Here is a 14,211-nt window from a genome sequence, read left to right on the forward strand (position 1 = left end):
GCCACCGCAAAACATCTTGAGTGCCTTCATTGACTGGAGTTTAAATGTCATTGCAGTTTTACTGGTTTTTTGCTATTCAGTATATATTTACAAACTTTATTCATTCCCTGAAGGATGTAGAGCACTGTGTGCATTAATCCACTTCTTTTCAAGGTGTTTCATTGCTTCTGTTGACAAGTAAATAATGAGGAGGAATTATGGGAGGTTAGCCTCTCGAGTTTCCTGAAAAATATATTCCTAGTGTTCATAAAAGTCAGGAAATTGAGGTGATAATCTCTGGAATTTAGTCCTTAGCAGAAGCAATAATTGGAGTATTGGCATATAGAGATTTTCAGGCCAGAGACTCCTGCAGGGACCACATCCTGGCTCACAGCTGGGCCCAGGTCTTTACAAAGAATTCCAGTTGCAGTGTAAAGCCTTCCAAGAGAAGAGTCCTGTGATATTCCTTCACAAATTATTACAAAAGGAAATTACTGTCCTTGTTAAAATACATCCTTTTCATTGCACTCAAATGAGTCTAATTCCTGATTCTCTTCAATGGATCTTGTTAAGCCTTTGATAGATTAGAGAGCCCTTTCCTGTTAGAGGGCTCCTGCTCTGCTCAGTGCTCGTGAATGACAACAGGAGCATGGAACTAGAAGGGACAGCTTGGGCCATCAAATCCCATTTCCCTGCAATTGCTGGCAATGATGTTATAAAGTCCATTTCAAACTCAATCTTAAAACTAATTGCATACCTTGCCCCCAATGCTCTTCTCAGGAATCTGTTCCAGAACAACATTTCTCCCACTGTTAGAAACCATCTGATTTTCAGCCAAAAGTTATTTGTGCCAACTCATACCTCTTTGTTTTTGTGCCAGCATGGACTATTATCTGAGGCCATTTTCCTCCTTTCTTGGTGCTCATCTGCTTGTGCATTTAGAGAGAAAGGGACATGCTCTCCAGCTCCCCTCTCACTTGGCCAAATATGCCCAGGTCCCCCTCAGATGGGCTCTGCAGTCTGAAGATGTCCTCGGAGTCTGACTCTTCCCTGCTCCTCTCCCAGTTTCTGTTTGTCAAGCAAAGGTGTGAGAATACTGGAGCAGACAATCCCATGTCTAAGCAGTGAGTGTGCCAGCACTCAGTCATCTCAGCCTTGGAGTGGAGTTCTGCTTCCCCCCATGAGCCAGGCCACGAGCCTTTGCACAGCACCAGCTGGGGTAGCAACACCTCTGAAAGGGCTTCCCAGTCTGTTCTGTGTGAAACATGGCTCTAACTGGAGCCTGGTCATCAGCATGTGCACTCAGACCCTGGCAGCTGGTGCAGGGAAGGGCTCTTAGCTGCCTGCCATGACTTATTGTCACATGTCCCCATAACCAAGATTCTGGGACAAATCTCAGCATGGCTGTCCCTGTGGATACGAGAGCATCACAGGCACATTGCCCACGTGGGGTGGCCACAAGTCACGCCAAGTGATGGGAACTTAGGAAATTCTGCATGCGAGGGGCGGCTGCTCCATGGTAGCCCACAACACAATTCCTTTCCCTTTGTCAAAATCAACTGATCTTGATCCCTGCCAAAATGTGGGGCATGAGCCTGGTGATCCACTGGACCAACCCACCCGGGAAATTCCCAGCTGGCCTTGCTAGACTGGCCATTGCTGCCTGCCTGGGAAGTGCTCCCATTGCTAATTGATGTGCCTTGGAGAGGCAGGTATGCAGGGTAAATACAGAAGCCTTTAAGAGCAGAACTGTCAAATAAAGTGTTACACTCCATCAGCTCCTATTGCATCCATGGCTGAACAGCACTAGCCAGCATTGGATAACACTCAGATCTGCTCATGGATGCGTTTGACATCCGCGCAGGAGAAATACACACTCTGTGATGAATCAGGAGCTGGAGCCCAGCAGCAGGCATTTAAGGCTGAACCATTTGTTTTAGAGGTCTTTACGTTTGGGTTATAAAATTTCCTCTGGGCTGGAAGCTGGTGCCCGAGAAGAAATTGTCTCTCTGTTCTGTGTGGTTTGCTGTAAATCCTGTTAGTCTCCTGTGCAGCAGGAGCCAGAGCCACAGGGATGGGGCATTCTGCTAAGCACTGCAGTTTGGGTGTGTTCTCAGTGTCAGAAAGACCAAAGCACTGTGACTTCATTAAATAGAGTCCAGTTTGAGGTTTATCTTATTTTTGAAACTGAAAACTATTTGGGTTTTGGCTTGGGTTGGGTTTGGGGTTTTTTTGATATCGGGAAACTTGAGAGCAGGCTTGTGGCTGTCAGTGGGTTCTCTATTTCGGAATAAACATATCTCCATGTTTGAGAAGGATTCATCTCTCAAGGTAAATCCACACACACCAGAACAATTACACGAGAGGCCATGTGTATGTGCTAATCAGAGCAGCCAAGCCAACCTGCTCTGCCAGGACTTCCTGGGATCATCCATCTGTCCCCAGTCCTGCAGTATGACCCACACTGGACCTACTGGGATTCTCATTTAAGGTTCAAGCCTGATTTCCGAATTGGCAGCAGCCTTCCTGTGGGCTCGGGCTGTCCATGACAGGAGCCGTGTTCCCCCCGGGCAGCGCCTGAGGGGACACCCGGGGCCAAGCGCTGCTGCCCCGGGCGGCGGTGCCGCTCCCCCGGCGCCGGGCCAGGCACGGCGGGGACGGGAGGATTCGCTTCTGTCGGCTCGGGTTAGTCCCCAAACATTCACATTACCGTAATGCAGTTGAAAAGGAATCCACAAGTTACAGGAAATGATTTACAGGACACAAGACACCGCATTTCAGAGGTCTCATGTGTGCCATAAAAAATATATTATGAAGGAATTATCTCCATTGGAACTGGAGCTGCACAGGGAGAACACATGTCCAGCTGAGAGCAGCATTGAGCTTTTGTTCATTATGGGAAACACTGGTGCTTTTCCTCTTTTTTTATGAATACATTTCTCAGCTCTGGGTAGCTACCTAATATTGGCATTTAATTTTTGTTTCCAAACGTTGCTTTTGCAATGAGATCAAGCGTAGATTAGACTCCAAAGGCACATTGCTCTGGTGGGAGTCCTGAGGGATTTTGGTCAGGCAAAGAGTAAAGTCAGGGCTCTGAATTTTAGGAAAGCAAACTGCCAGCTCTTCAAGGAGTTAGTCAATGTGACCCCTGGGAAACTGCCTTCAGGGACGAGGAGCAGAGCAGAGCTGGCAGGTCTTTAAGGACACTTTCCATAGAGCACAAGAGCTCGTGATCCCCAGACACAAGAAATCAGGCAAGGAAGGCAGAAGTCTGACATGGCTGAGGTGGGAACTGCTGGGGAAACTCCAGGGGAGGAACAGACTGCACAGGCAGTGGAAACAAGGAAGAGGTATCATGGGAGAAACATAGGGAAAGTGCCCAGTTGTGTAGGGATGGAAGCAGGCAGGCCAAGGCTGGAGCTGAGCTTGGCAAGGGACACACAGAATGACAAGAAGAGCTTCTACAGGTATGTCAGCTGAAAAGGGAGGTCAAAGAATGCAGGGACAGGACAAAGGGGAATGGCTTCACACTTACAGAAGACAAAGTTAGATGGGATATTGAGAAGAAATTCTTCCTTGTGAGGGTGGGCAGCCCCTGGCACAGAGAAGCTGTGGCTGCCTCATCCCTGGAAGTGTTCCAGGCCAGGGTGGACACTGGGGCTTGGAGCAACCTGGGATGGTAGAAGGTGTCCCTGCCCATGGCTTCTATGACCTTGAAGAATATCTTGCAATTCAAAACATTCCATGACTCTATGTTCCCTATGCAACAGCAAGGTTTGGAGATGGGCTTCCCCTGTAAAACCAAGGCCATGGCTCATCAGCTGGGGGAGCACAAGGAAGCTCTGCCAGCTCTCTCCCATCCAGGCTCACTCAGAACACCTCTGTGTGATGGGATGGACAATCCAGCAGTTCCCCAGACTGGTGAGTGGTGAAGTGTCACTGGCTCCAAATACTCATCCTGCTGACAGGCAGGATGAGTTACACAGCTGCACAGGCTGGAGACACAGTCTGTATTTTCCCAGTCCTGGCTCAAAAGTGCAGCTGTGGCCCTCATAAGTATGAACATGTAGCTGTTCTACAGCTTTTGCCGCTGGGGTCAGGTGCTGGGTGTTCCTGTGATCTGCTGCCCTCAGGTAGGGCTGGCAGTGCGGGTGCACAAGGTTAGATTGCTGCTCGTTCACCTGTGGGTTTAGCAAATGCCCATGTTCCTCAATACATCTCCATACATGGCACTGTTCTGCTGTGGGGCAGGATGCCAAGGGCTGTGACATGCCTCAATATCCCAGGGCAACACTCATGATGGAGAGACTCCTGGAGACCCCAGATGAGGTACAGGAAAAACCTGACAGACAATAATGAATTCCTTCCCCTCACAAAACACATCCTAAAGCCAAACCTGAGAACTGGAGGTGGGAAGTGACAAAACGTGGAGCTGGAAAGAGGTGATGGCTGCTCCAGAAAACTGTGAGGAGGGAGGCTGTCAGCCCCAGCCTGCTCCACTGAGGCTGGGACAGAGTTCCTGGAAGAACATCGTGTGAGGGTGTAATTGGCCTCATCTCCTGGCACCTAAACTATGAACCCTCCATGCTCCAAATTAAGTTCCTGCCTGCCCCTGCCCACAGTCTGCCACCTCTCCTCAGGATCCCAGGAGAAGGCTGCCCTAAGAAACTGTCCCAGATGCCCAAAGGGCCAGAACCAAGGCACCTGTGCCCTGCTGCACGGGACTGTCCCAGAGGATCTGTCCCTTGGCAGCTGTGCAGGAGCCACGGGCTGGGGTCAGAGCAGACTTCGGGGAGGTGGAGGGGAGCAGGCCAGAACAAGGGGCCCAGGAGCTGTGGCGCGGTGATTTTTTAGGGGAAAGGGAGGAGGATTTGTCGGGTACAGCCGACGCTGGCCCTGTTTCCGAGGCCGTGAGCGCTGCCACGAGCGGATGCGGCACGGCGGGTGGCTCTGGGCGGCAGATGGGGCAGGCGGGCTATGGGGCGGTCGAGGGCTGTCCCCGGCCAACCGGGCGGGCCCGCGGGGCTGCGGCAGCCGAGCCCGCCCGGGCCGGGGCTCCCCGGGCTCCCGTCGCTGTCCGCGGTGCTGCCCGGCTCGGCCCGGCCCGGCCCGGCCCGGCGCGCTCCCCGCGCTCTCGGCGGCGGCGGCGGCGGGGGCGGGCCGGGCCCTCCCCGCGCCGGGAACGCGCTCCCGCCTCCCACCCGACACAAAGTTTCGCGGCAGGAACTCGGGCGGCAACAGTGCGGAGCCGGTGGCAGCGGAGCGCGGCCGCGCCGAGCCCGAGCGCCCCGGTACCCGGCGGGGGCCGGCGGCGACCGTGCCATGCGGGCCCCCCCCCCACCGGCGGCGGCGGGGCGGGCGGGCAGCGGCGCCCCATGCGGCCGGGGCGGCCGGGCGGCGGCTGACACCATGTGCGCCCGGTGCCCGGGGCGAGGAGCGGGGAGCAGCCATGTCCCCCCCCGCCCAGCCGGGGGTGCCGGGCGGGCGCGGCTCTAAGGGGCCCCCGGCGCGGAAGCTCCTCTGCATGTGCAGCCTCTCCCTGTGCCTCACCTACCTGTGCTACAGCCTGATGGGGGGCACCGCTCCCGCCGCCCTGCGCTCCCCCGCCGCGCTGCCGGGCTCGGCGGCCCCCGGGGCCCCGCGTTCCCCCACCGCCTTCCCCGTCACGGCGGCCCCGCGCTCCCCCGCCGGCCCCCCGGGCAGCCCCGGCGCCCCGGCGCCCTCGGCCGCTCCGCCGCGGGCCTCCAACGGCAGCCGGGAAGGGGCGGCGGGCACCTGGCCGAGGACGCCGCTGGCCCCCGGGGAGGTGATCACGGCGCAGAGCGGAGCCTTCGAGAGGGACCCGCAGGAGTCGAGCACGACGGACGAGGAGCTGAGCCGGGCCGGCAGCCCGGGCGGCCGCGGCGGCGGCGGCAGCAGCACCACGCCGGACTACGGGGAGAAGCGGCTGCCGCAAGCCCTCATCATCGGGGTGAAGAAGGGGGGGACGCGGGCGCTGCTGGAGGCCATCCGGGCGCACCCCGACGTGCGGGCCGTGGGCACCGAGCCCCACTTCTTCGACAGGAACTACGAGAAGGGGCTGGAGTGGTACAGGTGAGGGCGGGGGACTGCGGGCGCGATCCGCGGCGGTGGCGGGGAGGGAGGAACGCGTGTCCGTGCCGGGCTGGGGAAGCTCCTGCGCGGTCCCGGGGATCCCCCGTTACCCCCCGGTGGCAGCGGGGGCCGAGGTGCGAGCTCCGGGAGCGCTCCGGGGACGCGGAGCCGCAGAGCCGAGCCGGGGCCGGGGCAGGCGGAGGTCGCCGGGGACCGCGCCTGGCAGCGGCGGGGATGGAAAACGCGCCGTTCTGCTGGGAAAGCAGGAAATATCTAATAACGTTCGCTCTCGGTTGCTCAGAGTGTGTGAGCAGACCGTAACAGTTCTGTTATACTTGGTGAAAAATACGCCTAAATAGGTCAGTAATTAATAATTACTGAAATAAACAAGATCGCAAGTTATTCCAGGTGCTGCTGGGGCTGGAGGGCTGAAGGATGCTGCCTTCATGTGAGCACAGGCTTTGCTTCACTAATGAGGTTTACTCTTTATTCAACAAGTTCCATGTCAGGAAGTTTTTTTTTTTTCCATTGACGAGATCTAATTCTGTTCGTGAAGAAATCTCTAAATACTGTTGTCTGATGTTAAGTAATATTTAAAAGGAATTCTATGCTAAAAGTCCTGGTTATTAGAAAACACTGGACTGTGGTAAGGAAGTGTTAAACGTCTTAACAGATTTAGCAAACCAATGGATTATGATGGCTCAGTGTTTCTTCTCTCTCTTAAAAATTTCTGAGCAGAATGCAGCACATCAGGAGAACTTAAAAATTCCCAGTAGCACTGTTCAAAGCAAACCATACTGGTTCTTGATGAGAAGTGGTCTGTGGCTGAGCTGGTGAAGCTCTTGTTGTGATTAGTATGGCAGCTGCTTAGTTGCTCTGAAAATGAAGCTAAAAATGAGAGGCAGCAGGCTAGTTACTGCCTGGATTATCTGGTCATTCTTTATTAAAATAAAGTACATGGTCTGCACCTCAGGGGTATTTAAAAGTGAGAAACTCCAGGCAGTTTTCTGTGGGGATTGTGGAAGCAAAATCTTCATAACACCTGGTGTGGCATTCACTTGGCTCTGGTGAACTGCTGTGGGATTTTCTAGAGGGATTTCAGGAAAGTGGACATCAGCACTGAAAAAGTGAGGTTATCCCTGAGAGTGTTTTCAGTGTGCTGCTCTGATGCGGGGAAGAACTAAAGGACCGGCTATGGTTTTGTGTTTATAGATGTAATTTCAGACACAGTATTTTATTATACTGAATTTTCCTGGAGGAAAGGCTTCCCTTGAAAAATAAGTTTAGAAAACTGTCTAGAAGAGGATAGAAAGTGGTGTATAAAAAAAGTTTGGTTTTATTCAAAACAGGCAGAAGATCAAGTGCTGAATATGATGAGCAGCTGGCTTTTCATCTTTAAAGTTATGCTACTAGAAAAGGGCTAGTGAGTGGGTGTAACTCCTCTCGTGGAGTAAGAGGCACACACACAGACCGGTTTTCATTTGCAGAATGCAGTTTGATATTTTCTATCCCTGCAGCAGCTCTCTGGTGTGTGCCGCTCATTTCAAGCCCTGGAGCTCTGCTGCTCGGGCAGGAGAGGTGGGAGAACAGGTTGGGGCACCCTTGGTGTGTGAGGGTCTGGGCAGAGCAGGCTGTGGGATGGATGCTCTGGGCACAGGGCAGAGAAATGCCTCTGGAGCTTTGTGCCATTGCAGCCCTGGCTGCCTGACCTACAGTTATCTTCACGCTTGCCCAGCCCAAACAGGTGCTTCTCCCTCCTCCTTCCAAGAGTGTTCAGCCTTGCAGGGGCAGGACACTGCTGGTGGTCTGTGCCTCAGCAGCAGCCACAACTTCCCTAGTGCTGTACTGGTGCCAGGCTGTCTTCATGGTCTGGCTTTTAGTGCCATCAAACACAAACCAAAAGCAAAATGGGTAAAGATCACCATCTATCCCAGAAGCTGTTTTCTTCCTGACCTTCCCTGAGATAACCTGATGGAGTGCACCAGGGAGGCTGACAGCTCACAGCTGTGTCCCAGGTAGAGTAATTGGAGATTCTTTTCCTATCCACAGAAATGTCAATGTTTTTTTAGCAAAGAAACAACAATTGAAGTTTTTACCAGCATCTCCTTATGGTGACTTCTGCATTACACACTGTGATCTTTTAACACGGTCATTTTTTTTCTTAAATAGTGGAATAAGGGAATGGCAGACCTTCAGGGTTTCTTGCTTTGTTGTTCAGTCACAGGATTATCTCCCAGCCTCGAGGAGCCGGAGGAAAGGGAAATGCCCTCTCCACCTTGGTTTCTCCACCTGTAAAATGGAGACAGCACCAGGGCATTGCCATTTCTTTGTGTGTACTCCACACTGCATTACCTGTGTCTTTGCTGCCTTGAGATTGAAAAGCCCTAAACACCCTGGATGTCTGGTCCAGGATCTCTCAGTGGCTGGAGTTGCTGCAAACACTGGGCCAGGGGACACCAGCTCTGTGCTGCTGGAGGCAGGGTGGCATGTCAGGATGGCAGTTCCTGCTCTGTTTTTTCCTGGGAACCTATAGGGAAGGCTGAAGGTTTGTATGCTCTCTCTGATGTCCTTAGCTCAGTTCATGTGGCAATTGCAAACAGAGGTCTTCCCACACATGAACTGGTTCAAACTGGGCAAAGATTAGTTTTGGTTAGTTTCTGTAATGCTGCCAGAATTGTTTGTGTGGTTGCAGTTTATGATTCTGTCTGTCCTAATGGTGGGCTGTCTGAAGGACGAGTTCCATGGTACAGCTTTCCTTAAACGACATCCAATCTTCCTCTGCTGTTCCTTTGTAAGCCGTTGTCTTTAGCTTGCCCCTTCCTTCCCCAGGATATGCCATCTTTCCTGCAGGAGCTGCTGCTGATTTTTAGCCTGTGTCCAAGTGTCCCTTGCTCTCTCACATGCCCAAGCACAGAGTGATCTCTGCATGTCCCCCAGGGCCAGGCTGGACTGCAGCCATTTGCTGTCTCCAGTGGGATGCTCATGCCTCAGTGGGCATGTCCCATGCCATGAGCTATGCCCTGAGCTACCCTGTGTTTGGAAAAGCATTGAGAGCCTTTCTCAGAGCACAAAAAGGATGGCAGAATGACAGAGAGGCCTCTGAGGCCAGGGAATGGAGGTTACATTCACAAATGGTCGTTACAAGCACAGGCGCAGCATTTGGGACATGCCTGAGTTGGATCAAGGGCACACAGTTGTGCAGGGGTGCTGTGGATAATGGGAACTGCAAACTGCCTGCAGTGTCCAACACCTGGACAGGTTTGTCCCCTTGTGGTGCTGGAGGCTTTGGTTTGGTCTCAGGGAGGTGGGCAGGGGTCTGCAGGGGAGCCCTGGAGTTGGTGTGGTCCCACTGGCTTTGTGTGACTGGAGGAGGAAGGGGAGGTGGTCCTGTTTGGCCCTGGGCAGTGGCCACCCTGCCCTGCCCCAGCGCTGTGGGTGCTGCATTGGGGTCACCTGTGCAGATGCCAGTTCCTCGGGATGCTCAAATGCTGCTGGTGACTGGTCTGGGGAATTCAGGAGACAAATGCTGCAGGTGGCTGTTGAAGGGAGTGGGAGCTCCGAGCCCTGCCATGGGGGGGCTTTAGCTGTGACTTTCTGCTGGTACAAATGATCAGCACAGGAGACCTCCTCACTTGGGCACCCTTGAGGTTTTCTGAGCTGAGTGGAACAGCCCAGTGCTCCCAGCCACCGTCCCCAGCTGCCTGCAGTCTCAGCATGGTGAGGGGGTTCAGTTCTGTCATGTTAGGCTTTCAAGGCTATTTTGACATCCCGCCTTTAGCAGAAAAACTGGGGATTTGTAACAGTATTTTGGGAACAAACTTGCAGTTTTAACACGAATATGATTTCTATAACACAAGGAGAACACATGATAGTGATGAGTTGAAATTGAGTTTTAAGGCTCACTGATTGGAAGAGTTAAATTCTGTGTGTATACATGCACATTCCTTTACTCCTTGCTTCCTCCTCAGTGAAACCCTCATGGAGAGGCTGCAGCAATATCTGTGATTAGATCACATTCCCCTCTCTGCCCTGGGCCTCCAATGCTGAGCACTTGGACAGGGTGTAGCTGTGTGCATGGAGTGGCCCTGCTGCAGGAGCCGTCACCATGACAGGCAGGGGAATGGCTTGCATGTCTAATGCTATTTGCACCGCCTGTCTGGGTTTTTTGGAGTGTTCTCCCAAGCAGTCAGGCCTGCGTGTTGTTTGGTGAGCTGCTGCCCTCATACAAATAATGAATAATGCCATGACAGGGAGCTCTTCTTTCAGTAATAAACACGTGCTCACGAGTCAGCGGTTCCGTGGCTCCAGAGCTGGCACTCCCGGTCACATCCCTGTGGACACTGAGCTCGTCTGTATGTGGGAGGTGGCTGCTGTGTGTTGTTATTTCTGCCATGGGCTCCACTCCCCATGGGCCATCTCATCTTCCTTCCTGTGCTGACCTGAGCAGTGGGGCCAGCCCTGAGTGCGCAGGGGTGATCCAACCTTGGAGCAACCCACGGCTGCTGGCAGGAATTGTGTCCATGTGTGTGTGGGGGGACCTTCTTCAATATCCCCTAGCAGCTGTTGGGCAGCAATAGCTTGGGGCCATTTCAGCCTCATCCCACACAGTGTCACCTCGCTGTGAGCTGTAGCTCGCTGTGAGCTGTAATTGTGTTGCTGGGTAATGCCTGTGCTGTTCTGATCGGCTCAGGGCACTCAGGAAATCAAACCCTTTCCATCAGCACCGTGAGCCTGTGCTGGCAGCACTGTGGGAACACCTGCAATGGGCGGATGGATTGGGGTCTGCTGTTGCCCACAGGCACTGCTGCAGAGCCTGGGAACTGCTGTGTTTCTCTGCAAAAGGCCTTCCCAGAGTGTTGTACCCACTGCACTTCTGGTAACTTAGGGAAAGTGTATTGATTTTGTTTCTGGGCCCTGCTGTGAGTTGGCTTTTGCTGAAATGTAGTGACTCAGCTGCCTCTCCCTTCTGTGGATCCAGTGTATTGGACTTTGCTGACACCTGGGTCAGCTCTGGAGTGGGGACTGTGGGCAGGGGTCAAGGTTTGTGCTGGTTGGCCCCAATGTTTCACCCATCTGAGGACTGAGGAGAGGCCACTCCAGCAGCAGGCATGGATTTTCTTCTGCATCCTGCAGCGACTGCAGTGAATCTGCTGTGTGCCAGAGCTGGGGGGGTCTCCTGGCTCTGCCCCTGCCTTGTGTGCTGGGCCAGGGGTACCCAACCTGCACCCTTCCTGGGCAGCAGTTGTCTCTCTCCTTTCTGCTCTGTTTTAGCTCAAGGAATGGGATGAAGGAATGGATTGTGTCTCTTGGCAGTGTTTTATCACCTGGTGATGGTTATCCACATGCTGCTTAGTTGTAGCCATGGGAATGGCAGCTGCTCTCAGCACCTGCAGCCCCTGTGTGCTGCTCTGGCTCTTCCTGCAAAGAGAGTGAGAGAAGTGCCAGGGCCAACACTCTGGCAGGAGGGCTCTGGAGCACCCGCTCCTGCAGGGCTTGTCCCTGCTTCTGCCTCCATGTGATATGTCTTTGTAGTTAACAGAGGGCACAGAGTGCTGGGAGAAAGGTGGGAGCAAGACAGGGAGGCAGCAGGGTGCTCTGTGTGCCCCTTGGCAGCCCCCAGGCACCAGTCCCCCTCTGCCTTGGCAGGGAGGTGTCTGGCCCCATTCCCTCAGACAGGTGCAGTGGAGTGACCAGGGCCATGTCCCAGCACCATGCCCAGCTGGGGCTCTGCCCTGCTCCCACTCTGATCCTGGTGTGTGTGGGAGAACAGGAGCAGCCACACAGCTCCCTCAGCAGGGTTATGGACACAGAGCTCGGCACACCAGCCTCATGTTGGGGACGCCTTTTCCAATGACTGTTGAAACATCCCTTGGAGCATATAGGAAACTAGCACATGTCACCAGCCCTGAAATCATTGAACTGTTGCACTGTAGTCTCAAGAACATCCTTTCTCTAGGATTTTGCTCAATAACCAATTTTGTAAACACTCTGGTGCTTTGCTGCTAATGGTTTAAGTGTTATCTGTGATGTGAAAGTTTGTGAGCTTTGCTCTCTTTGTGAGTGCAGTACTGCTTGTGCATGTAGAATTTACAGAAGACTCAAAAATAGGCCTGGGGAGAAACAGCCCCTTGGCAAAGCAAAAGGGGAAGTGCTGGGTGGTCACATTTTCTGGTTTAAGTGATGCACCTGACCCCTGCTTGCTCCCTGGCTCAGCAAGGCTCACTCTGCTCTGCACCGAGCCCAGACTGGCAGAGAAGGAGCAACAGCTTCTCAAAGAAAGTTATGGGCAAAGGCTTTAGATTTTCAAAGTCAAAATTCCAACACAAATTTGTGACACCTTGTATCAACAAAGGTCAGAGTCTTTTTCTTTTCATGGGTTTCTTTTACCTCTTCTTGTCATGGGGACTCCTTTTCTCTGAATCATTATTTCATGCACTTCAGGATGAATTTTATTGCTTTGGGGGCTGGGCTGATTCATGTGGGACATTTCTCACTGCTCAGAGTCTGATACACAGAGGTAATTTCTTTCAAATGATTTTTGCTTGAAGTGGTTTCAATGAATTGCAGAGGGTATGAGCATGAATGAATGGCTGAAGCATTTGTATGGAGTCCAAGTGAGGAACCTGCATGATCAAACTTTCCAGAGCATCCAGTGTGGATATTGTAATTTCACTGCTCTGTGCATGTGAGCAGCAGTTCATTTTAGCCTTTTAATCCACTTCTCAATAAGTATTATTTAGGGTTGTATGCGGTGTAAATTGGTTTCCCTTATATTTGAAAAAGTTTAAAGGAAACCTCAGAATTACAAGAGTCTTTTCAGTCACAGTGAGAAATTCCTGTTTAGATCAAAGGTTGGGGGAGTGGGGCCCTGACCTTGCCAAGAGCAGCTCCTCTTCCTGGAAATGGCCAAGCTGCTGCCCAGACTCTGCTCCATGATGGCACGTGGGCACCGCTCCCCACATTTGTTATTTAGGTAGCTGCAGTTTCCAAGCTGAAGGAGAATGTTGAAAGCTGACTGTAGAAGGCTGGGGAAAAGATTCATACTTATGAAAAGGAAGAAGAAAAAAGCCAAAAAACAGCTCTTAAAAAATCCCTCCAACCTTTTTTTTTTCTAAGTCTCCCATTTCCCTCCCCAGTGTCAACACACTAATTTAGTAAATGTTGCAAGGCACGGTATTTCCCCCCTTGTCATATTATACATCCAGGCATCAAGGATGGATCATAAACTTGCTCTTTATGGCTTTAACATTTCAATTGCTAGTCACATTTTATGTAAATGAAGGTATTTACCTTGACAAGCTCTCCTGTGAAGTACAGTACTTCTTTACAGAATATATTTGGCAATATAAACAGGCCAAATGCTGGGGGTGGATGCAAAATTCACAATTGATTTTTACAGCTAAGTAGGATCCTCCCAAAATATACTGGAGTTGTCGGCTCCAATCTTGTCAGTGCTTGGAGAAACTGAGGCAGGCAGACCTGGGGGAAGAGGAAATAGCAAAAGGACATCAGTTATAGCCACCGACCTACTAAACAGAACTAGCTTTGGATAAAAATAACTCCATCTGCCAGACTTTATTTTGTATTGCAGAGATTGCTGTAACACATTTCAAGCCAAAATCTGATTTCCATTCCCTTCAGAGCCAGGCTGGACAGGACTTGGCCCCCTCCTTTATTAGCAGTAATAATTTTGGGTCTGAGCAGAGCAGCACTGCTGTGATAGCCCAGATCTGCAGTTCTCCTTTGTTTTACAGCGTATTTCCTTTCATCTTGCATTGAGATGGGTACAGTGATATGTTTAGTATTAGTGTTCATCCACATCTGCAAATAACTTTATTTCAGCCCCAGCTCTGCCCTTTCTGTTTTGTTCTTGATGGAGACTCACACAATTAAGCTGAGCCATGAACGCGCTCGTGGGCAGCCAAGGTCAGGATCAGGACTGGGTGTTAAACCATGGATTCCACAGCTCTCAGCCAGGGGGGAGACAAACCCACACAGCCTTTGTGAAGTCACCATGGTGGTGGACCAACCCCAGAGGCTTTGAGGCCCCTCCAGGTGCTTCTGTGCCCCGGGAGGCTCAGCTGCTGCCCAGCCCTGAGCCCCAGACATGTGGGAAGGGGTCAGCTCCCAACTCAGCCC

General features: G+C 52.3%; 1 protein-coding gene across 1 annotated transcript in view; it reads left to right on the top strand.

Annotated features, from left to right (window-relative positions):
• Positions 1-5,428: 5,428 nt before the first annotated feature.
• HS3ST4 (heparan sulfate-glucosamine 3-sulfotransferase 4) overlaps positions 5,429-14,211 on the top strand; it is a gene marked incomplete at its 5' end in the record, with an annotated part of 53,785 nt that continues 45,002 nt past the window's right edge. The window contains one exon of the mRNA XM_083872937.1: positions 5,429-6,072. Coding sequence (XP_083729063.1) covers positions 5,429-6,072 — 644 coding nt within the window. The remainder of the gene's footprint in view (positions 6,073-14,211) is intronic.

The sequence above is a fragment of the Zosterops lateralis genome (assembly GCF_965231275.1).
Source record: "Zosterops lateralis genome assembly, chromosome: 15".
Lineage (NCBI taxonomy): Eukaryota > Metazoa > Chordata > Aves > Passeriformes > Zosteropidae > Zosterops > Zosterops lateralis.